Below are 26,948 nucleotides of genomic sequence, written 5' to 3'. Positions count from 1 at the left end.
AAAAAAACAGCAAAGAAATAAAGGAAAAAGATTTAGGGGAGCGAGGGGGGGAAATTAAAAGTACAAGGAGGGTGAAAACCAGACAGACCGTATACGCCAAAACGCGACACGCGCCCCTGGTCGGAATGTATGGAGTAAGTTATTGCTTTTTTTTTCTTTTTCATTTTCTTTTTCTAGTTAAGGATAGACCAACGTGTCGAGGGGCATAAAACCGAGTGCCCCTTTTATTCTCTTGCCCAATCCCCCCAAGTTTTCCTTTTTGTCTCCCCACGTCACGTATGCGCGTTTCTATATGTATCCATCGAAACCGAATAAGGGGAGCAGCTGACTGACTGACTGACTGGGAGAGAGCCGTTCTTCCCTAGGGTTCGTTTCCATTGTCTGTAGTTATTCGCATAATCAAGTACCCCGAGGGAAAAACGGGGATTTCCCAACCCCCCCAAGTATAACCGGCTCCTTCTCGTCGCGACGGGAAAAAAAGAAGAATACAATACAAAGGGAGAGAAATAAATATGATGGAAAAAAGAAAAAAAAAAAAAATGGGAGAGTTTCAAAGTTGACGGACATACGCATCGCCGATGGGGAAACATTGCATAAATGCAGATTTGGTACACTGTCGTCGAAATTCCCACGAAATAAAAAAATTAACTTTCGTATAGAACGTCTTACGAATAATTATAAATGGTCACGATGATTTTTAGTACTTCGATAAACGAGTTTCTTTACGTCTTTGAAGAGAATCTTTTTACTTATTTCAGTTCGTTGGTTCTTGGACTGGAAATTGCGTAGTTTTTTTTTTTTTGTACCCTTATGTAAAGGGAGTAGTTTGTAGAATGAATGGGCTATTTTTCGTCGTGTGACGTCACCGTAAAACCACCACCGTTTTTCCCCCCCACCTCAAAGAAGACCACGTGGATGGACTGCCACGTCACGTACCTCGACCATCGCAAACTGACTAGAGTTGCTGGGACACGGTATATAATACACGGTACACGGCACACCCTCGCATCGATCCTTCGGTGTACCGGGGGTGGGAGAGACCGAAAATGGGAAGGGGATGTGGACGTGGAAAGGGTAGAGAAACCGCGACGCCTTCATTCATGGAATTCCCACTTATCGGACTCCCCGATGGTGATCATCCTCGTGATCCTTTTCATACCTCTTCTCTTCTTTTCGACCCTCGCAGACGTCCTCGACGAACTCGAGTCCTCAAAGTCGACGTCTGCTCGACTCTTTGCCAAGGAATATCTGAAAAAAAAAAAACGACGAGACTACAGACGGAAAAAAGGGTGAAGAATAAAAAAAATAAAAAAAAATAAAAAGTTTCGTCGAATTTCGAGACGAAAAATTCGTGAAACAAATCGAAGATGAAACAAACGTTCAACCGTTGAAAATGAAAAAACGTGTAAAAATAAAAAAACGATGATATTCTAAAATGAAAGAGATCGCGTCAGCTGATTAAACATTGACAGTTTGATAAGACAACTCGAAATATCATCCGATAGTCGAACGTTATGCATCGGGGTATCGGAAACGAGTAAAAAATTTAGGACACCCGAAAAGGTGGTTTTCTTTTTCTGTTTTCTCTTTTGATTTGCCTCTGGTCGATCGCTCCGAGTTTTCAGGTTCGTGCGATTGGCCGAAGCGAAAGAAGCTCGCAGGGGCCCAAAGAAGGTGTAATCGTGATCAGTGGGGAGCGCAATTTACCGAGTTACTACTGCAAAGCCGCAAAGCAGACGACCATAACCAGCGACCCTGGTATACGCCAGGTACTTTGCGTAGTCATGGCGATCATGCACTACTGATAAAACAACACCACACACGATGTATAGTATATTACCGTTATAAAGAGAAATGGATATTCTAGGATACACTTCGAGTGGAACGAAAAAAAAAAAAAATAAATAAACAAATAAAGAATATGAAAATAGAAACCGACCGATCAATGGGAAATTTAAAAACTGAACAGACACACCGCGGGGGAGTGCGTCGTCGCTCTATTTCCGGGGCGGCAATGACCCTGAAGAAGGATGAGACGACGAAAGAGAGAATTTAAAAAAAAAAATAAAAAAAATTATTCTCAAACTTTTACCGAAGAAAGTCGGGCTATTTCAGGGGTGGAAATTTGAACCTGGGGGGTTTGTTTGCCTCGATTCGCCATTGGGATTTAGTTGGGGGGGGAAGCAATTCTGGTCGGTTGGTAAATTTAATCGTATGTTGTTAGCCAGTTTTCTATATCGTAGGAGATTGCGTGACGATCATTATACTCGACCCACTCTCTTTCTATAGCTGGTCGTGGGAGTCGGCGACAATCTCAAAACCCTCCATTATACGACGAGGATGTAGTGGTAGCGTCGGTGGCGACGGTCGTAGTATCGGTAGTAGTGGTGGTGCTCCTGCTGCCTTCCGTAAGGTCTGCTGATCGACTACTAAGCTAAGTCACTAACCGGGCGACATTCCCCCACCCCTTGCCGACTCACCCCACCCCCGGTACCCCGTCTCCTTTTTACCCCCCGAAACACCCACGGTCATCGTAAGGGCTTATTTATTCATTTACTTATACTTGCGTCCGGGAAAAGCTCTCGGGACTTGCGGAAGGACCTTGAAGACGAAGAAAATGTGCTTTCTGGCTTTTACAAGGTCGTTTCAACGCACCGACGACACGGTTACAAGTTCATCGCGAATTCTGCAAACCTAATTCTTTGATTTTCTTCAATAATTATAACGACGAAGAGAAGGACATTATAATTTTCAAATTGTCAAAACATTACATTCGTTCGAGACGATCGCAGTGCGGTAGAAAAAATTCCCGAAATCGAGACCAGAAAAGCTTGCGAAAAAAATACTAAAAGCTACCAAGTGACAAAAAATGAAAAAACATACCCTGCTTCCAGGCAATCATTAAAATGGATAACCAATCGTTTACCTGCTCGAGAAAGTCGTTCTTCAGGATCTTCGTCATCTTCGTTATTTCCCTGGTTCTTTTCGGCGTGAAAATAATCGAGTACAAAAACTTCATACTTCCGGTACCGATAATTCAAGTTGTCCACGTTTGTTCGACGTTCTACTCTCTGTGCATCGTTGTTTTCTCGAACCGATACCGATGATGCTTCATACGTGTTTTAACTTCTTCCGATCCGTTCCGATACTCTATCCACGAACTTTATCCGAATCGTTCCGATACGGCTCATTTCGTTGATATCCTTCCCGTCGTCTTCCTCGATCGTCGAATGATTCAGATTACCGATGACAAAGTTGCCTTCGTGACTCGATCATCACCATCATGACGCCCTTGATCGAAAGTTCGTTTCGCTCTTCTCTCTCCTCCTCAAGATAGTCCTTCCATATGAAATTGTGTACCTCGATAATGATATCTTCGGGATGATCGTCGATCGTGTCCTTCAGGTGGGTACGACGAGGAAGGTGCGCTGATAATGACGATGACGTTGATCGTCGTTTATTTCCTCGATCAGTTTATCTGGCGTCGCGGTTCTCCAGGTCGAAGCCGGCAGCTGAATTCGTGTTCCTGGTTTGATGGTCGCGCCGCTACTGCGCCCTCTCCGCCGGCACCCACCCAGCCCTGCCCCTCGACGTCGACAACCCCGTGGTCCGATCACTCCCTCTAACACCCCTGGAAAATCCATATCTCTGTCACACTCGCACAATACCGCGCCCGCGCTTCCCGTGGATTGCGGTTTGCGCCGTCGCTGTTTCACCCCTCGCCCTCCTCGCCCTTTTCATCAACCCCCCTCCCCCCCTTTTCCCCCCTTTTCCCCCGGAGCTGCCAATCTTCTCACTCTTTTCACTTCTGTATGTACCAACCTAGTTTACTTCGCTCCTCTCCCTCTCCGCGCTGTGTATTTCTATACTCGTGGTGCACGGGGTATCCTGCAGGATTTTTCATATTGTACTCTACGTTATAACCTGGCGCACGCGCCACCCTTGTTCCCGGGAGTTTAGGGACCCGGGGGTAAGCCGCCCCCAGGAATATACGGGAATATTATACCCTTCGATGTTTTTTGAGAGGGAGTGTACGACGACGCAAACGGCACCCGCACACCCAATTCTATACGTCTCTCTCCCTCGTAGCTGAGTTTTGTATGTATAGTCGCAGGAATTCGCAAATTGCGTTTGCACTACCACCCCTTTTCATCCCCCGTACAACCAAACCAAACCTTATAGCGATTTCTCGCCCTGTTCCAGCGGCACCAAACAGCAGCACCAGACTTTGTCATAGTAACGCGAGTGTAATTTGAGGGTGCAAAATTTGACAAAGAAAAATGGAATGAGAAGTCATAGGTATATATGTACCCAGTGTGTACGTATATCCGTATACCCGTCTATACCTACCTTTTTCTAGAGGGGCTTCGGTTTTACCGAACTACGCAAAGTCTTCCTACCTATTAATGTCCGAGCGAACGTTATCTGAGAGCCACGTAAAATTAGCTCACACATTTCAAGTTCAAGAATTCCCACCGCACACATTTGAAAATAATTTCATTCACACGGTATTCTCTCGCACAGCTTTTATGTCTTGAGAACGAATACCGCGCTACTTTTGGCTACACAAATTGGTATCCCAGAGAATGGAGCTTTTTACGAATTCTGTGTAGCTACCGCTGCTGTAGAGCTCTGATAACGCGCTGCTCGAGAATGTGCACTTAACAAAATTTGTAAATCGCGTGGAGCAAAAATTGGCGAGGGAGAATTTTTCGTGACTCTGGTCATACGTGTGTAGAAATGCAAAAACAAGGCTCACCGTTTTAGTTTCTCCATTTTTTCCGTCTCTCTCCTAATTCGCTGTAACTGACAGCTACGTATCACTTGAGTTTGAAAAGAAGGAGAAAAAAAAATCTGTATTCAACCACGTGGAGTGAGGAAAGCTTTGATGAACCGTGAGTAGGGTGATTGGCCACCACAGAAGCCGCGGGGATACCAGTAATCGTATATCAGCAGGTGGCCAGCTTGCTTTAGCTGCGATCACACTTGATCGGCGATGGTGTAACTGCAAGCAAAGAGTTTAGCTTTACTTATATTCCCCTACGCCCGATGAGCCGCCAATCGAAACCCCTGCAGGACGTAATACCCGATTCTGATTTTTACGCTACTGTACAAACACCGCGGGGGGGGTTCTTGTTTTTTTTCCCCAAGCAACGCGTTTCCACCACCGAATCAAACCGGAGGAAATACAAGTAGGAACAAACTGGATGAATGAACGGAAGTGCGTGGCGAAAGAAAACGTAGAAAAAAAAAAATATATTTTTTTTTCATAGCAAAATATTTAACCCGCGCACACAACAAAACATCAGCTTTCAATTTCTACCCTCGATCTCTCTGCGTGGTCTCCTCGAGTCCCTGGCGTGGGTCCAACTGCTGGCCTGCATCCTGAATTCACTTTCACCCTTAATCTTCCCTAGATATCTTGTAGTGTGTATAACCTTGACGTGTGCGACCGCGGTTTACATTGCATCTCCCGGATAGAATGTAGGAGTGAAAAAAGAAGAATATATTTTTAGAATTGGAAATGCACCGTTGTACGGAATCGTAATTAAATTGGCGCACGTACACGTATAGTCGTAATTTGTGTGCGTGTAACGTATACGTATACCTGAGTCCTTCAGGAGGACGCTCGCGAACGCCCGAGAGATCGATAGAATTCGGGGCACAAGTTCTTCTCTCCTCCGTTGTGCTGATGGATATGAAAGCCTAAGTTTGGAAAAGGAATGTCGAAGGGGGCGGAGGAAATAGGTGTGCTGGTTCCACCGGTGCCTTCGCTGCCTCTGCTGGTAAAGGTGAAATGAGAGGAGCGGAAGAGCGCGGAGCAAAAGAAGAGGAGTAGTAGAGGTAGTAGTAGTAGTAGTAACTCGAAAAGAGAGTGCGACGTGAGGCGCGAGGAGTTCGAGTCAAAAGAAGAAAGACGGAAACCCGGCCGCGAGAGACGCTGGGTCGCTAGGCAACCCCCGTTTCATACCAGGATCCAGAAACCGAGAATGAAAACGACCGGGGATACGCCGCAGGAAGAGCCACCGACGCTGGACGTTTCAAGCTTTCTATATAATGGAAACTCGTACCATTACCCAACAAATACGTCATAACGGATCGCCAAACGCCAGAATATAATTAGCAACGATTCGAAAACGATACTTATGTAACATTTCGCCGCGTTTCAATTCAATGTACACCGAATTAAATCCGCCCCCGGAATCTTTTTTACTACTCTTCGCAATGTTTCGTTACTCGTCACAGCGGATCTGCGATATTTCGTCGATTTTCCTCGATATTCTAGTTTCGAGCTTTTCTCCTTTTTCCATTTTTTATTTTCAAGTTTATAGATCATCCGACTAGATAACGTACGTAACCCATTATATAACGTGAATCTCGTCTACATGCGAACGTGTGTTATGCAGCGTGGCGTGCGATTATGGGGTTGAGATTCCCCTTCCTCAGTTTCCTACGGTACGTTCACAGCTGATCCAAAATTTCATCCCCCTCTCCCTTCCCCCCTTCCTCGTCATCCTCCTTTTCCCCCGAACCCCAAAGACCGACCAGGGTAATCACCGGGTCGGTGCCCGTCAACTCGACGCGACGCTACGCGGGCGATTCGGTAGACAGGGTGACGCCATCCTTCGCCACGCGCTGCTACCCCCCCCCTGCTCCTTCATCCCCCAATATCCTCTTGTTGAGAATATTATTTATTTACGTTTTCCTCTCCTGCCTCTCATTTATATCATTTTCATTATAATCACATATATTCTTTCTTGTTATGCCTAACATTATATGTGTCTTCTTTTTCGAAAACTTTTCTCATTCGTTTTATCATTTTTTGTACTCATATTTTTGTCGTGTACGAAAAAAAAAAAAAAATTCAAAAAACCGAAGGGGCAAAAAAGTAAAAGCGACTGTCGGGATTATCGACGAAACCGATGTCGAGAAAAGAACACAATGAATTTTAATTTTTTTATCCTTCTTGTTACACTCGTTTTTACGTTGACACGACAATTTTTTGTTCCGTATAATTCCATGCTAATATCCTTCGTAAAACATACAGCCTGTTTTTTTCTTCCTTCTTGTCTTGTGCGTCGCCATCTCCCGTGTAGCGGGTTGGTCGTATTGTATGGCGTATAATATATTTAGTTTTTCCTTAATTTTTTTTTTCTGAGGGGCATATCGTTATGGGAGGGGGTGGATTGCGTCGGTGTGGGCGGTGAGTAACTCGAGAATGAAATAAGGGATGGTATCCGTCTCAATAAAGCTCGGTCGCTTCTTTTCGCACCACGTAAGACGGATGGACGGACGGACGGACGGATGGATAGACGATGGAAAAATAGACGCTCGTGGATCGGAAGGATAAAAAGAATGAGATAAAATTCGACGGAAATAAGATACATGCATATATCGAAGAAATGAGAGACCGAATACGCTCGTCTACCACGCGTGATATGGAAAAAAGTTGAAAAGAAGAAACGTGGTGAGAAACAGAACCAGAGAGAATAAAAAAGTTGGAGAAATCACTCCGTTGAGGAAACAAAAGATACGAAATGGGGAAACAAGTGATCGGTATCAATCACGTAACCATGATAATAAATCTATACCACCCACGGTGTTCGTGAGTATAAATGATCCTTCGCCGAGAAATTGCGTATGTGATACGTGCACACGTTTCACCGTTGATTGACTTTTTTCTCCGCTTCGGGGATTTGTTTTTTCGTTTCTCAATTTCCGTATCATCGTGATGTTACGTAGTATGGAAATTAAAAAACAAAAAACTTGAATAAAATAATCTTACGATATTTCCGTACATCCTGACAACCGTACAGTATTACCGTGACGAGAATTTCTCTATGGTTGCTCGTACAATACATACGATTGTTGTAATTCGAACACTTCGTACGTAAGCTTGTATGTATATATAGTGTGTACAGGTAAATACATAGTATAAATGTGTACATATAACCTGGAAGTCGGAAAGTCCAGGTAAAGTGTGAAACGGGAGATGTAAAATTGAATAAAGCTTAAGGATGGCTGGGGAGAGTACGAGGGGGTTAGAGATGAGGAGGGAAGAAGGAAGAAGAAGGGGGTCGGGGGGCCTAGGGATGAAGAGGGAGAGCAGCGTTGTGTCCGGGTCGTTGGCGGTCACCATGGTAACGCAGCCTCCGCACCCCGTGACGTCACTGCTGCATCGATCCGAAAACCTCACCATATAAATATACATCTATTTATATTATATATATAGGTATATAGATCTCCATATAAAATATAGATATGTACGTACGTACGTGTCACGTATGTGGATACACAACCGGCTATCTATAACATTCAAATTTCAAAACTCTCGAAACAGTCGCATTAAGTATTTTTTCCCCTATTTTTTTTCGTCGTCGTCGTTTGTCTCGTCCAATTTCATGAGATGAAATTATTCATTTCTCCTCTCATCATTAAGACGCTTCGTATTAATAAATTGCCGCAAACTCTCCATCGAAAGGGGATGATGCTTAAAATTGTACAAAAAATATAAAAAAGCGAAATAAAATATGCCTTCTGCCAGTCACTGTACAATCGCGAGCGCCCATTGCTTACTCATACTTATACGATAAGAATCTTCGGTAACATTTTTCTTTTTCTACCGATGATTCAACAAATTATCGAAATGCTGAGAAATAATCAACGGATAAATCGATCTGAATCATAACTCGTAGCGAACAAAAAATTGAAAAAACTTGTTCGACCATCGCGGAACTAACTTTTTTCTGTTCGTTTTTTTATCGAAAGTTTTTCCGTCCGTCCGAAAATTTCGCCTTCGAAATAAAGTAAGCAGTAGTAGTAGATTACGTGTACAAGTATGCGTAGTACATTCGCGGTAGTAGTGAATTGTAGGTAGCCCTCCGAAGAGGAAATGACTAAAACCACGCCGAGATCTTGTCACCCTTTAACCCCTTTCATTCCTCTTTACCGCATTAGCCTTATTTATCATTTCACCGCGTAGTTATACGCGAGATCCCCATGTCCCTTTTACGCGTAACTCTGTAGACTGTCGCTTAGTCAAGGTTAACAATTCCTTGATTTTATTTCGTTAAGTGATATTTTACTCGCGTTTCTTCTCACCCCGCGAGCGTCGGATCATCGTCGAAAAACTAACCGTACTACCATCGTACGTTCCCCTACCGCCGTACCAGCAATGATCCTGTCAAATGCAGCCCACCCCTCGCTACCTCCCTTTTGGTAGAGAGCTCTTTAAGCCGATACACTGCAGTACTACCCCCCGTTCTAAGCACATACGAAACTGCTCCCTTATACCTACACCGTTACATATGTAGACGTATATATACCGTATAAATACGTATAAGGTACATGTATCCGACCTAACAGGCTACGCCGGATTCTTTTTTCCTCAAAGACAATGATTAGTCTTCAAGACAAAAGTAAATTCGAAAGATAGAGAAAAAAGTTGAAGAAAAGAACGGGAAAAAAACGCCCCGAGGAGAAAGAATAAATATCACTACTACCCCCATTCTCGATGATAATAGAGGGGAAGTTACGAGGGGATTCCTTCACATTTTTATGTATACATTTTTCTCACCTTCCATCTTTCTTTTTTAATCAATTATGGCTCCTTTGATGATATTCTTCTTTTTGATTATACGTGTAGGTATACACCGTACACCATTACACGCGATACAAGTTCAACACACTCTGTACTACGCCTATGATAAAGAAGCGGCGTGGAGAGGGTGAAAGGGAAGGAAGAGGGTGTAAAATTTGGATTAGGATTTTTGTATCCGACTGTACAACCCCCTGCCCCGTTCCCCGATTCCCAGGCGTTCGTTGGGGGTGGATAAAAGTGGTCGGGGGTTTGAGGGCTGAAGGTTTATGGTTGGGGGTAGCAAAGGGCGGAGGGTTGGGAGAGGGAGGTGGGATTGGGAGGGGGATGGGGGGGCTGGTTTTGGTCCGGGAGCAACTCTGCTAGGCAGTGCAGGATGCTGTATTGATCTGCAGTAGTGCGCGCGACTCGGCAGTATGTATAAGCGACGATAGGTATAACGGGGAGTAAAGTAAGCTAGCATACCTCCTCTTCTCTCTTTCCTCTTCTCTTCTCTTCTCTGCTCTTCTCTTCTCTGCTCTTCTCTTCTCTTCTCTTCTCTTCGGCTTCAGATTGAAGCTATATAACTGTCCTTTTCTATAGTTCGAGTTCGAACGAGCGTTGCCTGGGTAACGGGGGATCGCTCGCTTGCTCATTCGCTCACACTATAGTTCGCTCGCTCGCTCTCTAGCCCCGAAAATCATCCCCCAGAACGAAAAAAAAAAAATGAAAAGAAAAACAAAGAAATTCCGCCCCATATTGCCCTATGCTAAATATTTCCCATACATAATACCATTGCTCTCCCATACTTTATCCGAATCCCCCGTCCCCATCCCCTCACCCTCTACACGATCTAACGTAGTCCATTTTTTTTTTCTTTCTTTTTCATTTTTTCTTTTTTTTTTTTTGTCGTTTTCTTTGAACCCTTTAAAACTGCGGCCGTTCAAAAGTCCGTACGCTATCACATATGTACCTACATAGGCATATGGGTACACGTATATGTACTTGCGCGATAAATTCGATCCCACCCTGTTTGGAAATAAAATTTGGAAATTATTTATATTTTTTAAAAGAGGGAAGTTGATAAAAATCTTTTTCTTTCAATTCCGGAAAATTACTTGTCCGAATATTTCAAATAAAAGAAGTGTGAACTTTTTTACGCGGCTTCTTCTTTTCGTTTTAATTCGTAGTAGTCCACACCTGAACATTTTTTTTCCATACGCAGGAACGCAAATGGGAAAAAAAGAATCCCGTTACACCTTGCAATGTTTAATGCGCGCGTTCTATAGTGTGCAGTATAAATATTTGCTGAGAGCGTATAATGTATGTGTTGATTCAACGTTTGACTATAAAGTTCATACCGGTTGCAGAGTGTGTACATATAGGTACGTATAATGTATTCAATATATGTACACTATCACATTATGCCGCTGATGCATGCACTCACCAATTTTAGGACGTCTGAAATTCGAGTCATTTGGTACCTGCGGTAATTAGGTTTTTCAATTTTTTTGATTAATTATGGCCGAATGAAGAGTGATTTTTTTCTTTCATCCCCATATGATAAAGAGAAAAATTTTAATAGATATGAAAAACAGTTTGGTAATTTAAATAAGAATGGAAGACCTTTAAATTTTTTATTCACCTTTCATCGATTTATTTTCGTCTGATCAATCAATAAGGGAAATAAAAAATCACCATAAGCAATTTTGACAAAAATGTTTAACAAATATCCACTTGGAATATTATTGTGATTTTTATTCTCGTTTGTTGTTAATATGGATGTTACAACCAATACTGTTGTCATTATTATTAATATTACAATTTGACATACCCGATACAATATGAGCGAGAGCAGATGCAGGAACAATGAGTCTTGAACGCCCCATTCTGATACGCGCGTACCATACAGGCGTATTATGTTCAATGGGGAATATATAACACACTCAGATTGTTGTATAGGATATCGAACTATATGCGGAACGTTAACAATCAGCTGTCGATTTTCCGAATGCATAATATAAGAACAAACCTCCCCTCTCCCGCCGCTCCAATTTGATACGAATTAAAAATCTAGACGAAAATTGAAAAATTGAAGAATTTGAACATTGAACTATTGGTAAGATTCAAGGATTTCAAAAAAATGAATCGATCAATTTAAAAACGAAATCTCAACAAACTAAAAGTCATTTGATTAACGAGCATCGATTATATTTCTTCGTTGCTCAAACCAAAAAAAAAAAATTACCATGTGAACTGAAAAAAATTGACCGTTTGCGAGAAGAAGGAAGATTTTCAATCTATGTAATTATTTTATTCGAATTTCGTATTTTTTTTATCCGTCGATAAGGGTGGTTTTTCAACAAATTTGAGATGTTTAGTTCGGTGGCATAAGGGTTCTTCCAGGTGTCGCCAGTGGTTGGGTTATGATCTGAAACAGGGTGATTTAAGAGCGCGCTCTGGACGAATTTCTACTGAACTGAAAATGGGGTTGATTGTGCGTGGGGGTTGGGGGATGCCGTGACGACGGGCGTATACGCTGAAGAGCGATCCAAACATAATAATTCGGTAGAACGAGAGTAGAACGAACAACCATCTGAAGAGGAGCTTCTCTATTAAAAGTAAAGTGTGCATTTTTTTTTACATTTTGTTCGTATAAAATTATTAACAATAATCACAAAGACAAGAATAGTAATAATAGTAACAATAATAATAAAAATATATTTGAAAGTGACGAATTATGCAGGAATTAAATCCTCCCCCTACGGTAACGAGATATGGAAATTTTTCAACCGAATACATCGTTGAAAAAAAGTGGAAAATAATTAATCTTCAATAATGCGAGTGCGAGGAAAATGAGATAAAGTTAATCACCTATATATTTAAACTGAAAGAAAATGACGGTGTCCTGATTTTGAATAGGAAAAAGAAAAAAGAAAAACATCGCTACAAACGAGTAAACGCAAAATAGTAATCATTTAATTTCAATAATATTTTAATCGATATATAAAAGTGTGATGAGGTCATACGACGGTGAGAGCAGTTCTGGGGATGAAGATGACCGTAGGGACGCCCCCCACGAATCACATCTGCAACAGGGGGCCTGGCAGAGGTCCTCATCGCATCCGACGTGGGCCTGGGATCATCGGGGCGCTGTAAGTAATCGATATAATCAAAACAGAGCTCGGTAATAAAGAAACCAAGGCAGACTCTTCAATCTCATCGGTTCTCGTTACGCAATAATTCGTTTCTCGTCTTCAGCATCAACTTCCCTCGCAGGCGACGCCGTCCCTGGATACTATGGGTTATTCAACCCCCGGTGTAGCGGCTGGTGCTCATCCTACGGGAACTGGGATACCACCGACTGGAGGATACTCGTCGGAACATCCTCCGCAAGGTTCACAAGGACGGAGAACACCCCTCGGTGCCGTTGGATTGGGCGGTTTTTACTTTCAACAACAACCGCAACCGCAATCGTCAGCTGCAAGTCTTTCAGACGAAAATAGACCCGATCACGAAAGGTTCGACCCATTGGTTTTTCAAAGTGAAATGCATCAGTTTCAATATTTCTGATCTTCAATAAAATAAAATCATTCCGAACAAGATTAGTTTCCAATCAATTGCAGCGAATAGAAAAAATGATAATCTCCGTTTAATCCCAACTTCGAAACGCAAGACTTCTTCATCGTTTAAATCGTTACAATTTTTCTATTTTCAGACCCGGAGTATCACGTTTAAATTGTCCTCCGAAAACTAAAACTACTCGTCAGGGTAAGAGCGTACGTTTGAACATAAATGCGAGGGAACGTCGACGGATGCATGACCTCAACGACGCCCTTGACGAATTGAGATCTGTTATACCTTACGCGCACAGTCCGTCTGTGAGAAAATTGTCGAAAATTGCCACCTTGCTTTTGGCAAAGAATTACATTCTGATGCAGGGTGAGTAAACTCGACGCTGTTCTTCCCCACTGCCCTTGAATGTTTCGATTAACGATTCCTCGACCTTCGTAGGAAACGCTCTTGAAGAGCTAAGACGAGTTATCGCGGTTCTTCAATCACCTCATGCGCACACTACCGCCTTGCCACCGACTCCGGCTTCTTACGACCTACTTCACGGCTTTCCCGGTAAATTGTTTCAAGGGGTGCAAGGTGTCGTGCACGGAACCGGAAATGTCGGTGGTACAGGTGCGGCAGGAAATTCTTCGTCGTCTCAAGGCGTCACATCCGGAGGTCCTGCGCCAGGAGACAGTGCTGCGGGTAGTGGCGAATCGACGTAGGTATATAAAAATTTCGTAAAATAAAAATGGAAAGGATGAAATGGCGGAAAAGTCGAACACAGAAGGAACGGTGAGGAGGAGGAGTTTGTGAGAATGTAAAAGAATCTTTGCCAAATTGATTATAATCATTCAAGTGAAAGTAAATATAGTACATAAATATATCTAGTCATATAGTATATGGAGAGAATATATATATGAAATTTTTTGAAATCAGCTATACATTTAACTATACGTATACACAATAATATTGTACGGGCAATAATCGGAAGAAAGTATTAGTTTTTAAGAAATAACGTAAAGCAAAAAAATGAAAGTAAAAAATCAATGATTCGTCTAGTCCATAATTCGTACGAATATGATGTAAAACTTTATTTGATACGTCGCGTAACTAACACCAGAATAATCCAGAATAATTAACCGGTGAACTGTATGATTCAATTTTTTTTTCATACCTTCTGGTATTAGTCATGGGATGCGTACGTTTCGGAATTTAAAAAAAAAATTTCCAGTATATTCCGTCTGCAAAACGATAGTCAATATAGGATGTGATATGTGTCGAACGATTATTGTAACACATTTATTATACATAGTTAATGTAATTGATAACGATTTATACATCGATTATTGAAAAAAAAAAAAAAATACGATACTAAGAAGAAACGTAGGACGAGTAGAACTGAATGAGAAAAAATATATATAATATATACATACAAAAGCGAGGGTACCAGAAAATGACAACCATTACGAATGGCGTATTAAGATTTCTATATGACTATTGATTTCACCTTCCGACCATAGAGGGTGGCTTTATTTTTTAGCAATTCATGGACTGGTGCACTCGCTCTATATAGATTTATATTTGAAATCCTAAGCAAAAAACGATCAAGTTCGTTTATATCGTTGCTATAATTGTGTGAATTGAAAATCTGAGAGAAAAAGTAACGTTCGCGTCTCGTTGAAGAGAAAAAAATTCAATTGTCAGTGATCGTTAACTCTTGTTCCTCAGCTACTATATCCTTATTCTTCAGTTTTAGAGGTTCCGTCAACTATACGCCATTGTAACTGTCAATGGCGACTAACTAATGATAAATTCTAACTATTATACCATGATACAGATGCCAAATAAAAAGCAATATTATGCCATTCTAATTCGATGTACAAATCATTACAGGGATGTGCGGAGAGCAATCGGATAATGCAACATTTTAACTGCTGATTGATTCGATTGTAAGACAAGAAACTTAACCTTAGTTAATGGATTGGTTTATAGATTGAAAATCCATCAGCAGACCAACACTGCAAATTTCAGTTGTAATGTTGCCTAATTGTAAGATGTTCATATCGGTAAGTGACAACGAAAAGTAAAGCTATCATTTGATTTCGTTGCTTCTAATTTTGTCACCGATATTTTATGTTCTCAGACATTTCAAAATGGCGATCCAAACGCCATGTTGAAATGTTATAGGAAATTTTCTTGCTGCTTGGTATCGATTGTTGAGGAAATATCATTTTCGTCCTGTCATTTTTGTCCCAAGTTGACGTGAATATGAACTCTTCAAGTTTCCACTACCTGTTGCAGGAGTTAGGCCATCTTGAACGAAAGTTTTGTTGTAATCTTTTGTTCTTCAGCTTGTACCAAATCTTTGGAACAAAGCTCGATCAAGCAGCCATTTTTAGACGGTGAACAGCAGTGGGAGAATTCTTTTTTTTTTCAACAAATGATCGATGGTTCGTTTCGCATTTTGGAAGCTCAGAGTAAGGAGATGTTGATGTGGATATCGAAGCATCGAAGTGTTTTGTTCGACCGAATGGGTTCGCGCTCGTTCTTAAAAAAGCAACGAGGCTCGACCTGGGGCGACGTCTATCTTTGAACGGTTCAACATTTTGAACAACCGGAGCATACAGTACAATCAACTGTAAATTTTATCACCTGCAAGAGGCAAGCTATGCAAGCAAGCAACAAACCGAGCCAAGAGTTGATCAAGGCAGAACAGAGTTTCGCTAAGCGGTAGGGTGGCGCTGGCGTTGTTCGGCTGTCCAATATGGCCGGGGGTATCTGCGTCATGGAGTGATTCTTATCCCGTGAAAGTGTAAATCAGTGCGATAATCACACGCTATGCCGATAATCAAGAGGTTAATAAATAGCGAAATGTAATTTGAAGAATAAGGTAAGTATTTCCAGATTAATAAGTCGCTTTGAATTTTATTTATCCTCACTAATAAACCGTGACAGATGACGGCGGTCCCATAGCGGTCCGCAGTCACCTAACTCTCCTTACCTTATTTCACCACGGAGTTGGAAGAGGAGTGTATAGTAATTATTAGAACCAAGGGGAGCATGAGGAGAGGAACAAGAAGAGGAGACTGACGCCATTCTTACTATTATTTGTGTTTTTTTTTCATTTTCATTTCTTTGTATTTAATCGTCTTTTCGTTGTATGCTCTTATCTGTTTACATTTTTATCCTTTATTGTTACAGTCATCATCATTAACATTACCAATTGTAATAACACTATTCTCTTCTTTGTATGTTGTTTTTTATTCCTTTCCCAACAACGCTTGAATTTTTTTTGAATCGTTTTGTTTGTTTTTTTGCAACCAATTAATAAACCTGCACACCGTTATCCTTATTACAACCATCCTTCACCAATTCACAAACGAATAATATACATAATCCCACCGCCCAACCACCCCCAGTGCTACACTTCATTATTTATTTATACCCACACACTTTTATGTATATATATATATATATACATACGTATACACATATATCATCATTTCCGTAACCGCGCGCGACTATCGGCGACCCCCATCGCTCGAAAGTTCGCAGCACACATTAATATATATTTTTAGTTCCATTTTCCATATTAACTTTTTTATGGTAATTACTTTGATGTTTTTCCATACGCATGACAATGTGAACAAACTGTGATACAAGTGATGAAACATGAAGAACGAAATTGGAAATAAATAACTGAAAAAGTCCTGAAGAGTTCAGGCGAAATACCAGAAGGAAAACTTTTACGATCTAGTGCATGGATCCCATTATAATTCAAACTGCACTCGGTCACTACCATAGAACTCCATGGAGAAAGGAGAATTCCTTGACGGATAGAAACTTATACGTATAAGTGTCTATACGTCAATCATTTGTAGATTATTTTTATAAAGATAAAATTTGCGCCAAAAGAGAGAGCGAGAACAATCGGAGAGAATCGTTCGAAACGAAAGAAAAAGACAACGCAAGAAGCGAATGGATAAAAAAAAAGAGAGAAATGGAGAACGTATAACTTAGATTTTGAGCGCATGCGGCTGATAGCCGTGACGTCAGGTCATATACAAGATAGCTACATGTATACTGTTATATGTCATGACCACGTTCAAATAGTGCTGAAGAACTGAACAGACTCGCGCGCGCAATTGCAGCCGAGTTCGAATTTCATTACAATCTCCTCGTGACCTGGAGTTCCGAGTCCAGTCGATGAGTGGTGAAAATCCTTTGGATGAAGAGTTTTCATCCTCAAAGGCACGAAATTTTTAATGACCATTGCCTTATGGATCTCGCTGTTGTCAAAAATCCAATGGGATGATATTTGATGACTCTGTCTCGCGGGGTATTGCACGTTGCGTTCATTTGATTACGCATCTTCGTAAAATTCAGACTATTATAGAGTCCCCTGTACAGACTTACGGCAGGTATAATAATTCAGCTCATGGAAGGGGGTAGAGCGGAGGGGGTGTACCCTGAAATTCCGCCCCCTCTTTTGCCCCTCTTGGGTCGTTCGTTCCCTCGTGAGAGCAATTCTAAAAGGAAGGAAGACCGGTTCCTTCACATACATTATATACAGACACGCGTTCCCGCACCGGCAACAGAAGGGATATCATACGTGTGTGTGGAGGAGATCCAAAGGCTTTGGTGACAAGGAGTAGAGTCTATAGTTTGGCAAAACAATGAAGCGGATAATCACGTTGTACGGGATATTCCATGGAAGCACCTGGTTAACGGTGCGTTTATGGGAAAAGATTAAAACGAGCCGATCCTAGGTAGTCGAAGACCTCGAAGAAGTTACTTTCGACTCAAAGGAGCCTTGAGGTGCATGCGATGGTGGATTGAGGTCTCGCGTACAAAGTTCAGGTACAACCAGTCTGTCGGATTTTGATTCGCTCGGATTAACTTTGCTTATGACTAAAAAGTCACAGAATCCGATCGTCCGGTCTACCTACCGAACCACCAACTGTACGGTCAGCGTAGCAACCAATGCGCGTTTCACGTTCAGAACCAAACCGTTCGTCGCTCGCAGCTTGGTGGAAAGATCGGGCGCCAGTGGTTGCCAGGGTAACCGTCATTGATTCACCCCCTGGCTTCAGGGTTCCCCGCAGTCGTTTCCTCGCTCAACCCACAACCCTCAGCCCTCAGTTCTCGGCCCTTTGCCCTTCACCCTATGCTTCGTTCCTGCACCGATCCCCACCACCACCATAGAAACTGTATGACACTACCACAACGGAAGGCCCTCGTGATCGTGCGGAGGTACGTTGCTAGGCGACCGATATATTGTTTCCATTGTTGGACCACCGCACGTAAATATTTTACACCCCCCGCCCCCTTCCTTTCTACGTCCACGGGTTTTCTTCTACTGGTGGTTTTCCTCCGGGATACACACATTTTCGACGTTATATATTTATACTTGGCATATTTTTATCCAAGTAGAAAACTTATTCATTCTGATCCTAGTACGGATTCATTTTTTCATTTTCGTACACCGTGAATCGCGAATTACGCGCGCACGAAGACGACGCGATATCTGTAAAAACGCGTGGACGTTAGGAATGGTCAGTTACTACGAATTTCCGAGAGAATGAAAAGGAAAGAAGGGAAGCGCATTCAAGGGTCGTATCGCGCGAGAAATCGGAGTTACTGCGTAGGTGGTGACTCGGCTGACACCGATGAGGGTGCTCACGCTCATGATGACGATGACGATGACGATGATGAGCGGTGGTACGTCCTACGTTGACGCTATATTGACGTGGGTCGTCGCGTCGGGGTGATTCGGAAGGACTCGGTTTCTCCTGTTCCACGTATAGGATAGAACTGTGTGCGCGAACCGTATCGGTGTACGACTGTGTACACGATTTTCACAACGAGTTTTAGGATAAATGTATGCGCGGATTCTCTCCGGTTGTGTATATCGACCTGCCAAACTATAGCTGCAGAGAGAGAAGAAAAAAAGAGGGACAGAGAGAGTTCACATTTTCCTCGTGAATTTTTTCCATCGTATCCGGATTTTCAATCATATGCGAAAACCAAATTTTCCATACATTCCAAAAGTCGTTGGTAATGAGGCAATTGAGACGGAAAGTCATCCCTTAATCACTACTCCCCAGGTCATGTATCGTCGGATCAGGGAACTGATGAAAGAAGGGAAAGGTGATGGAATTGGGAAGAAATGCATGTCCTCCTGATTCGGAAAGATTTCAGGTAGATAAGAAACCGTGACAATGAGAAGCCTCATTCACTACGGAGATGTAAGTGGGCGGGAGTCCTTAATCCTAGGAAAAAATTGCAGGGAATTCGGAGGAACTGCGGCTCCGGTATTATGCGCCCACCTTCTCAGCTTTCATCTCCTTCTTTCCACTCCGGGTGATATCATGCAGCGATTCTCCAGCCCCTCTTTTCCTCCCACGCTTCCTTCATTCTCCCTCAATTTTCCATCCATCGCAAACAGCTACACACCAACCGACTACCCTTAGGGTTCGACTTTCCTCAAAGAGACCGCGTGCAATGCTTGCCTTCCTTCCTTCCTTTCCTTTCCTTTACTCCTCCGCTTTGCAGCAAGTTATACAGCTATATACTTCTGGTGGTCCTGTTATTTTCTACGGGGCTGAGAACGTTGCGGCTGCGCGGCAGAAATTGAAATTTCGAACGGAGGGGATAAAAGAGAAGGGATTGCGCAGAAGCAGCGTTGCCATTTGGTTCGTTGAACCGTATCGAGGCGCTAGAAACGCTATGTACGACCCCAGAGGAGCTGGCAACTCAACCCCGATACCAAACTGGGCGGTCATTTGAATCCGAGATCTTGAACGCGACGGACACGACGAGGTATAATAAGCGCGGGGAAATCCGGATACCCCGGTACAACCGATAGACCAGAGAAAAAGATATGTCAGAGGGATAGTATAAACAACGAAAGCTACGTTTTTTGATATAATCAGGCTCGATTTCGCTGAATTTAGTCGTTCTCGCTTTTAGACTCGGAAAGAACGGAAAATACCTCACCGTTGTCATCAATTACGAGAACGAGTACCGTACGACGTAGACACCAATTTCTTTTCCTGGGGGGGTTTTCGACTCGTCATTTGATGACCGTGAAATAAATACGGAGATTCATCGTCGTCGAGTCATTAATTCACTGCAAGCTTTTATGCATCGTCATACATATTTTACGGTACGCGGAGCAACTTGGCATCGTTACATAAGGAAAAAAATTAAAGATTCAAGGGTCACGAACTCCCGCGCATTATCGCGAAGTAGATAATTGCAAAAAAAACGAAAAGAAAATAACGAAAAACTATCATGGATGGGAAAGGTAATTATGGTACCCGCGAGGCGATCGACGAATGGAATTACGAGACTACGTAAATTTAGGGGTAGAATTATTGATCGGCGATTTTCGGGTTCTATCGATTGAAAAACGAAAAAGAGAAAAGATTGAAAAAAGAGGGTGAGATCTTGGCGTTAATGAGAAGCCGGTGACCGACCCCGGCTGAGGAAAATACATAATTTTGAAATCTACAGCTAAGGTAATTGAAAAAAAAAAAAATGTTCGATTGGGTAAAATATAATCAGGAGCGAGACGAAATGATGTTGAGCTGGCTGCACACACTATCCCGTTTGTCACCAAGTTTATTTATTAAACAATTTTTTTTTATCCAAACGAAATCCGAGTGCAAAAATCGCATACATGGTAAACACTTGTCACGATTCAGAGAACCCTGGCGCCGTTTTTTTTTTCCCTCCCCATCCCTTTTCGCTTCCTCCTATGAGAATCAATAATTTCTCTCCCTCGCTGTTTTTTTTTTTCTCTCTCGCACCCCATAGCCGCCTTCTTTTTCGCTTTGTGCTTTAAATCGACGCAAATAATTTCCTATCGCCAGTATTTTAAGTGAACACGATCAAAAAATCCGAAGAATTGTTTCGATGGAAAATCGACTGGTAATTTCCCTCCAACGTTCAAAGTCCAGGCGCTGGAAACGTAAACAGATTTCGCGAAATCACTCGTAGAATCGTCTTTGTTTCGACGTGATTTTTATCCTTTTTTTTTTTATGGACGTTGGAAAAATGGAAAGGAAAAAAAGACAGAGTTTGCTCTCTGTGGCGGGAACGGTACTACCAACTTATTGATCCCCTCCGAGACTCTGAGTATCTGGAATTTAGCTCTGTTTACCATTTAATACAGACACCGAGGAGTGAATTTTGATTCAATATTTTTTTGTCGAGGAAATTTTGAGGAGATTTTGTTCAGTTTTCGGAGTTTTGTGAAAATCATCCGATCACTCCACTCGTTGACATTTGAAGTACCGGTAGGAAAAGGAAAACTAAAATTTGCAGTTTTGGAAAGATTTTTGTTGTTTCTTTTACAGTCCTTGATTGAAACGAAGACAAGACGAGATGGAATCACTTTCTGCACCGGACCCCGGCCATGACATGGCCCGAGAAGAATCCAGATTATCTGCCGAAGAATCGGTGGAAACCGGGCTACCGACAACTCTTGGATTCGCCGAAGCGGGAAATCCTCACCGGGAGCCTTCGGAAACCCCGGAACTAAGACCTCCGTCGCCGGCAGTTAATTCGAAAAAAAGACCCGCACCCGCTGATTTCTTACCAATAAAAACGGAAATAAAAAAAATGGGCGTCGAAATATCGGACGAGCGTGCCGAACAGCTTAAAAACGATATCAGGAGACTGTCGCCGGAGGTTGTGAGCCTCAGGGAACGGACATTGGGCGAAATATCGCTCACTCCGGACTCTGCTTTTTTTGAAATTGAAAATATCGAAAATCAGAATGCGTGCGATAAACCAGAAGGGACTTCTCTATGCGTTAAAGAAACAATAAACGGCGAAACAAACGCGCCGGACGAAACATCAACCGTTAAATCGATCACGAGCGTAGACGAATCGGCGATAATCGAAGGTGCCGATAATTACGAAGGACTATCGCGAGTTAACGGTGATATTGACGAGAGTACGTGGTGGTCAAACACTACGTCGAGTCGCGGTGGTGAAGGTGTTGCACGGTCGTCTGTAAATTGTGATTCCGAGGTTGTGCGTGGGAAAGAACTGCAGCTAATGATATCGAGGGACGGTGATATCGGTGGTGATAACGACAGTGTACGCGACGATGACATTTGTGTCGACGGTAGGACTGAGCCGGAAACGTCGGGCGAAACTTTAAACCCTGGAAATAGTGACGATGAAATTGTAGTTAAGAATTCCGTTAATTCAGACTCTAACGATGCTCCGACGGTCCCAAAGGCGGTGATACAGAAACTGGAAGAAGGTGTGGAAATTGTTTTTAACAGTGTAAATGTCTCCCATGTTATCCAGTCTTCTTTATCATCGTCATCGGCTTCTTCTTCTACTTCTTCTTCTTCCTCCTCCTCCTCCTCCCCGGGTACAAACGGCCTCGCTTTTCTCGCCGTTTATCCCGAATCGAGTTCTTGTAGCTCGACGGAAAATGTTGAGGATCCTCTCAGGGATCGGGGGGATACCGAAACAGATTCCGACGGTTCAGAGGCCACCTCCATCCAGTCGTCTCTGAATCCGATGTCGGACATTGATCCCCTGTCGCTTGGCGGTGACCAGAATGATCTATCTTCGGAAATCGCTATGTCCTGTACGAGGATAATGGAACCTGAACAACCCGAAGCGTTCACGGAGGACTCGGCGGAAAGCCTTGCCTTGGTTACGGGAACTAGGGATGAAGTGAGATCGGATGGAAGCGATTCGGGACTGGGTGGAGAAATTGTTGGAGATCCGGGACCAACACCTGCGCCCGAAAGCGACTCGGAAACCTCATTTTTGGACAGGATACCGGACGAGATATTATCCGACAAGGACAAAGGTGGAGTATCCGCAATTGTTGTCTGTCCCCGAAGTGGACGCGTTAAGTATTAAAAAAAAAGGTTCATCGGTGTTTTATCGCTGTAATTTAATCTACAGATCAGAACCAACTCGACGGTGTGTTGCCCGAAAACAGCACCGAAGGTGCATCAGCTTTGATGCACGTTAGTCAAAGTCTGACGCTTTCAGAAATACCACTACCCGCAAGAAGAACGAGCTTTCCAAAAAGCAATTTAAAAAGACGCCCAGTCGAGGGCGCTGAAGGAGAACCAATTCTGAAAAAACTGAGTCCAAACAGACCTCGCGAAAAGAAGAATATACAATTTGACGCAGTCACTGTATATTATTTCGCTAGAGCTCAGGGTTTCACCTGTGTTCCTTCCCAGGTGAGGAGGCGTTTTGGATGAATAATTTGAGAGGTTTTTCACGATGTCCAACTAGCGTAAGAGATCATTATTATTGTTGTTGGCGTTATTATTGTTATTTTTATTACACAGGGTGGCAGCACGTTGGGTATGGAAGCTGCGCATATACACGCTGAGAGATTTACGCTCACCGAGCACGCGGCCGAACAGCGTCGTATACATCGGGCACGATTAGCGGAATTACGATCGAAAAAAGCTGCGAATAATGTAGTCGACGCCACTTCGAGTTCCGAAGATCCGAGCGACGAGGAGGAGGAAGCTAGCGAAGCTGAAGATCTTGAAATTGACGGCTTTTACTTCCTTCTCCCCGTACCAACCTGGCAAAGACGATCTTTACTCCGAGCTTCCGGTGTTCCGAGAATTGAAACGGAAGAAAAAGACGAATGTCGTCAGATACGCACCAGTCGAAAACAGTGCGGATGTAGTTGCAAGGGATACTGTGATCCGGAAAGTTGTCCGTGCAGTAGCGACAACGTAAAATGTCAAGTTAGTTACACGTTACTGATTAATATCTGATTTTCCCCCCGATGATCGAACCCCCATAAATTTTTATCCATTCGAACCCACCAGGTTGATCGGGCGGGTTTTCCTTGCGGTTGTTCTCGCGATGGTTGCGCGAACAGTTCCGGCCGTATCGAATTTAATCCCGTCCGAGTACGAACGCATTTTATTCACACGTTGATGCGGCTAGAACTGGAGACGAAAAATCGAGCCGACGAAGATTGCGCCGATCTTCTCGATCTCGATACCCAACCAGGGGTACAAGGTCCCCTGAGAGATCCAACGCGGGGTATAACGATCGATGGATATTCGACGAATAATCAACAGATGGCTATTTGTAGTCAACCGGAAATACCAGGGACAAGGGAGGACAGCCTCGATCTCTACACCATCCGAGATGAAGACGCGGTCGATTCTGGGGAACAATCTTTACACCACCGTAAATTCATTCACCCGTCTGAATTCAGTCAAGTTTTCCAACCGTTTCCTGGCACCGGGAATAACGGTGATGCGGAAGGACTTCAACACTATCCGCAGACTTCGTATCATCCGGATTATCATCAAGCTTATCAAACTTTACCGTCGACATCGAGGGGCCAATTTCATCCGCAATTTAGTCAGTACGGTTACGGGCCAGAATCATCGTCGTCATCAACGGTAAGAATATATATATTTTTTCATTTTTCATCTCCCTCTCTGTGCGAGATCGGAATAAGACGGGGACAAATTTTTTTATTTTCATATTACCGATTTTTCGACCAGCAGCATCACCATCAGCAGTCTCAGAACTATGGTGACACTTATCAACAGAACGATTTAACGGCATCGTCACAGTATACAAATCTAAATTCAGTCCAGCAAAATAACCACCATCATCACCACCACCATAATGTTATGCAACAGCAACAAGTCGGAACGCTCGAACCATTTTCGGAAATTTTATCTGGTCGTTATTCATAATTTTATATTTTCAATAGAGGTTCCAATTTTCTTCCACTTTGTTTGATTTTTATTTTTCTCTTCCTTTACGTTTTACACGTGAACACTTGTATGTAATATTGTACGTTTTCAGAGTTCAAACAGTTCGTCTGTTATTTTTATCCATTTGACATATGTTGAATTATGAATTTACATTTTTTCTCGGTCTATTTCCATTGATTTCACCGAACCATTTGTCTTTTGGTCGATCGATTTTTTATCCCTCTCAAATCAACATGGACTTTTTTAAATGAAATGCTAGCGACGATTATTGGAGAAACAAGAAAAATTTATTAGAATAATACTAATAATGATAGTAATAACAGTAATAACAATTTTAATAATAAATATAATGGGACTATGCGATCGCTAAGTTTAATAAATATAGAACATATATATATATATGAAATGAAAAAAATATATATATATAAATAAAAATATTGATAATTATTATTATTATTATTACAATGTAATATTGAATTTATACATAACATATTATATATTATATTAAGTATATAATAAATATATGCTTGAATATAAAATGGACGCGTCACCCACCGTGCAGTGTCAAATGCAAGTTATAAATATTTATAATATTAGAAAGAAAACAAAAAGAAATTCTATTATACGTCTTTAGACGGAGTCTTGACGAAATTGTTATCTCAGAGATGAAAAAAAAAAAAAACAAAGTAATATTGAATAAAAATGAATTAAACTTGAAAATAAAATGATACAAATTGAGTGAAGTTTAATGATGATTATTTGAATTTTATTATCGATCGATTGATTTATAATATGCGACGAAGGTGGTGCTATATAAATATTAATAATAATGATAGTAATAATAATTATAATTGTAACGTTACAATATATACTGATCGGTCGGTGACACGATTCCACCCACCCTCCCCTTAACATTATCTATGTATATAAATTAAATCAATATATAGATATAGATATATATATAGACACATACGCATAATTTAGATATCGATTATCCATGATATAATTTAACATTACTATATACATTATCCCTGAAATATTTGATAAAAAGTGAAAAACGAAGAAACAAGCAAAAAAAAACAAAAAACCAACAAACACACCGTATAAATATACAGTTAAAATAGCGTTTTATTAAATGTTGTGAAAAAGTCTTTGTACAATGTTGGTGTCGTATCCGTTGTCGTCTAATTAATTTGTCTTATAATTAGTACAAATTTATGCGTTTTGCAAGCGTTTTATTAATCATTTCTTAATTTAATTTCAGTGACAAAATGATATCGCTTCAAAGCTAATATAGTATGTAGCGAAATATGCGGACTATACAATAACAAAATTCAACTGCAGTATGACAGTATATTGCAGATTTACGTTCTTGACGTTCGGCGAAGAAGAAACTTATTGATAATTGATCAATTGCGAGATAGATATAATATCACTTACATCTATATAATCGAATACGTATATTTGAAAACTTGTCGACGAAATTGAGGTCTCCCATTTTGTCACATATCTTTATAATTGATACGATAACATCCTATACATCCTTTTGTAAAGTGATAAGAAAACTGCAACAATTTGCGCTGAAAAAGAGAGAAAAAAACATGAGAAAAAAGGAAGAAACGTTGGTGAAAGCGTTTCCCTCTCTTGAGGTCGTCCAGGCAAGGCACGACGCGCAACGGCGGCCATTTTGTAACGCACCCAACAGATGGTAGGTATATCAACGCGGATAATATACGAAACTAGCTTTGTGTAATAGTAACTTCACAGGCTGAACTTTGAATTAACATTTGCAACAAAACGTTGAAGTTCAGAAAACGAGAAGAATAAAAAAAATAAATAAATACACAAGCTCCAGATAGAAACATGCTGGACGGTAAGGAAGGCAACCATCGGCGAAACGTCATCGGGTGATCGACGAGTAACGGTTTATTGAATATATTTTTTATATTCCCCTCTCCTTTTTATTTTTTTTTTTTTTTTCTTACATTACACACACCAGTGTTGGTATAGTGTGACACTGGAGTTTATGTCGGCGTCGAGGGACGTTGGGAGGTCGAATACGA

General features: G+C 41.8%; 2 protein-coding genes across 5 annotated transcripts; both read left to right on the top strand.

The window, feature by feature from the left end:
• The first annotated feature begins 12,071 nt into the window (after window positions 1-12,071).
• LOC105686789 (class E basic helix-loop-helix protein 23) lies at window positions 12,072-15,006 on the top strand. Its single transcript, XM_012401920.3, has 4 exons — window positions 12,072-12,732; window positions 12,839-13,098; window positions 13,296-13,519; window positions 13,592-15,006. Exons 1-4 carry the CDS (start codon window positions 12,595-12,597, stop codon window positions 13,855-13,857), a joined length of 888 nt encoding a protein of 295 aa, XP_012257343.2. The 5' UTR covers window positions 12,072-12,594; the 3' UTR covers window positions 13,858-15,006.
• Window positions 15,007-15,862: 856 nt separating this feature from the next.
• On the top strand, window positions 15,863-26,036 carry LOC105686917. Of its 4 annotated transcripts, none has more exons than XM_048653247.1 (6): window positions 15,863-16,008; window positions 21,499-22,979; window positions 23,078-23,364; window positions 23,476-23,889; window positions 23,974-24,561; window positions 24,667-26,036. In XM_048653247.1, the coding sequence occupies exons 2-6, from the start codon at window positions 21,527-21,529 to the stop codon at window positions 24,862-24,864; spliced, it is 2,940 nt and encodes a 979-aa protein (XP_048509204.1). In that variant the 5' UTR covers window positions 15,863-16,008; window positions 21,499-21,526; the 3' UTR covers window positions 24,865-26,036. The 4 variants fall into 4 exon arrangements, with proteins under 4 accessions (XP_048509204.1, XP_012257609.2, XP_020708504.2 ...); XM_012402186.3 differs by having other exon boundaries at window positions 15,869-16,025; window positions 24,670-26,036; XM_020852845.2 differs by having other exon boundaries at window positions 15,869-16,025.
• Window positions 26,037-26,948: the final 912 nt, after the last annotated feature.

This window comes from Athalia rosae, chromosome 3, assembly GCF_917208135.1.
Source record: "Athalia rosae chromosome 3, iyAthRosa1.1, whole genome shotgun sequence".
NCBI classification, from domain to species: Eukaryota; Metazoa; Arthropoda; class Insecta; order Hymenoptera; family Athaliidae; genus Athalia; species Athalia rosae.
Note: the sequence above shows the minus strand (reverse complement) of the source record. Positions and strands in the feature narration are given on the sequence as shown.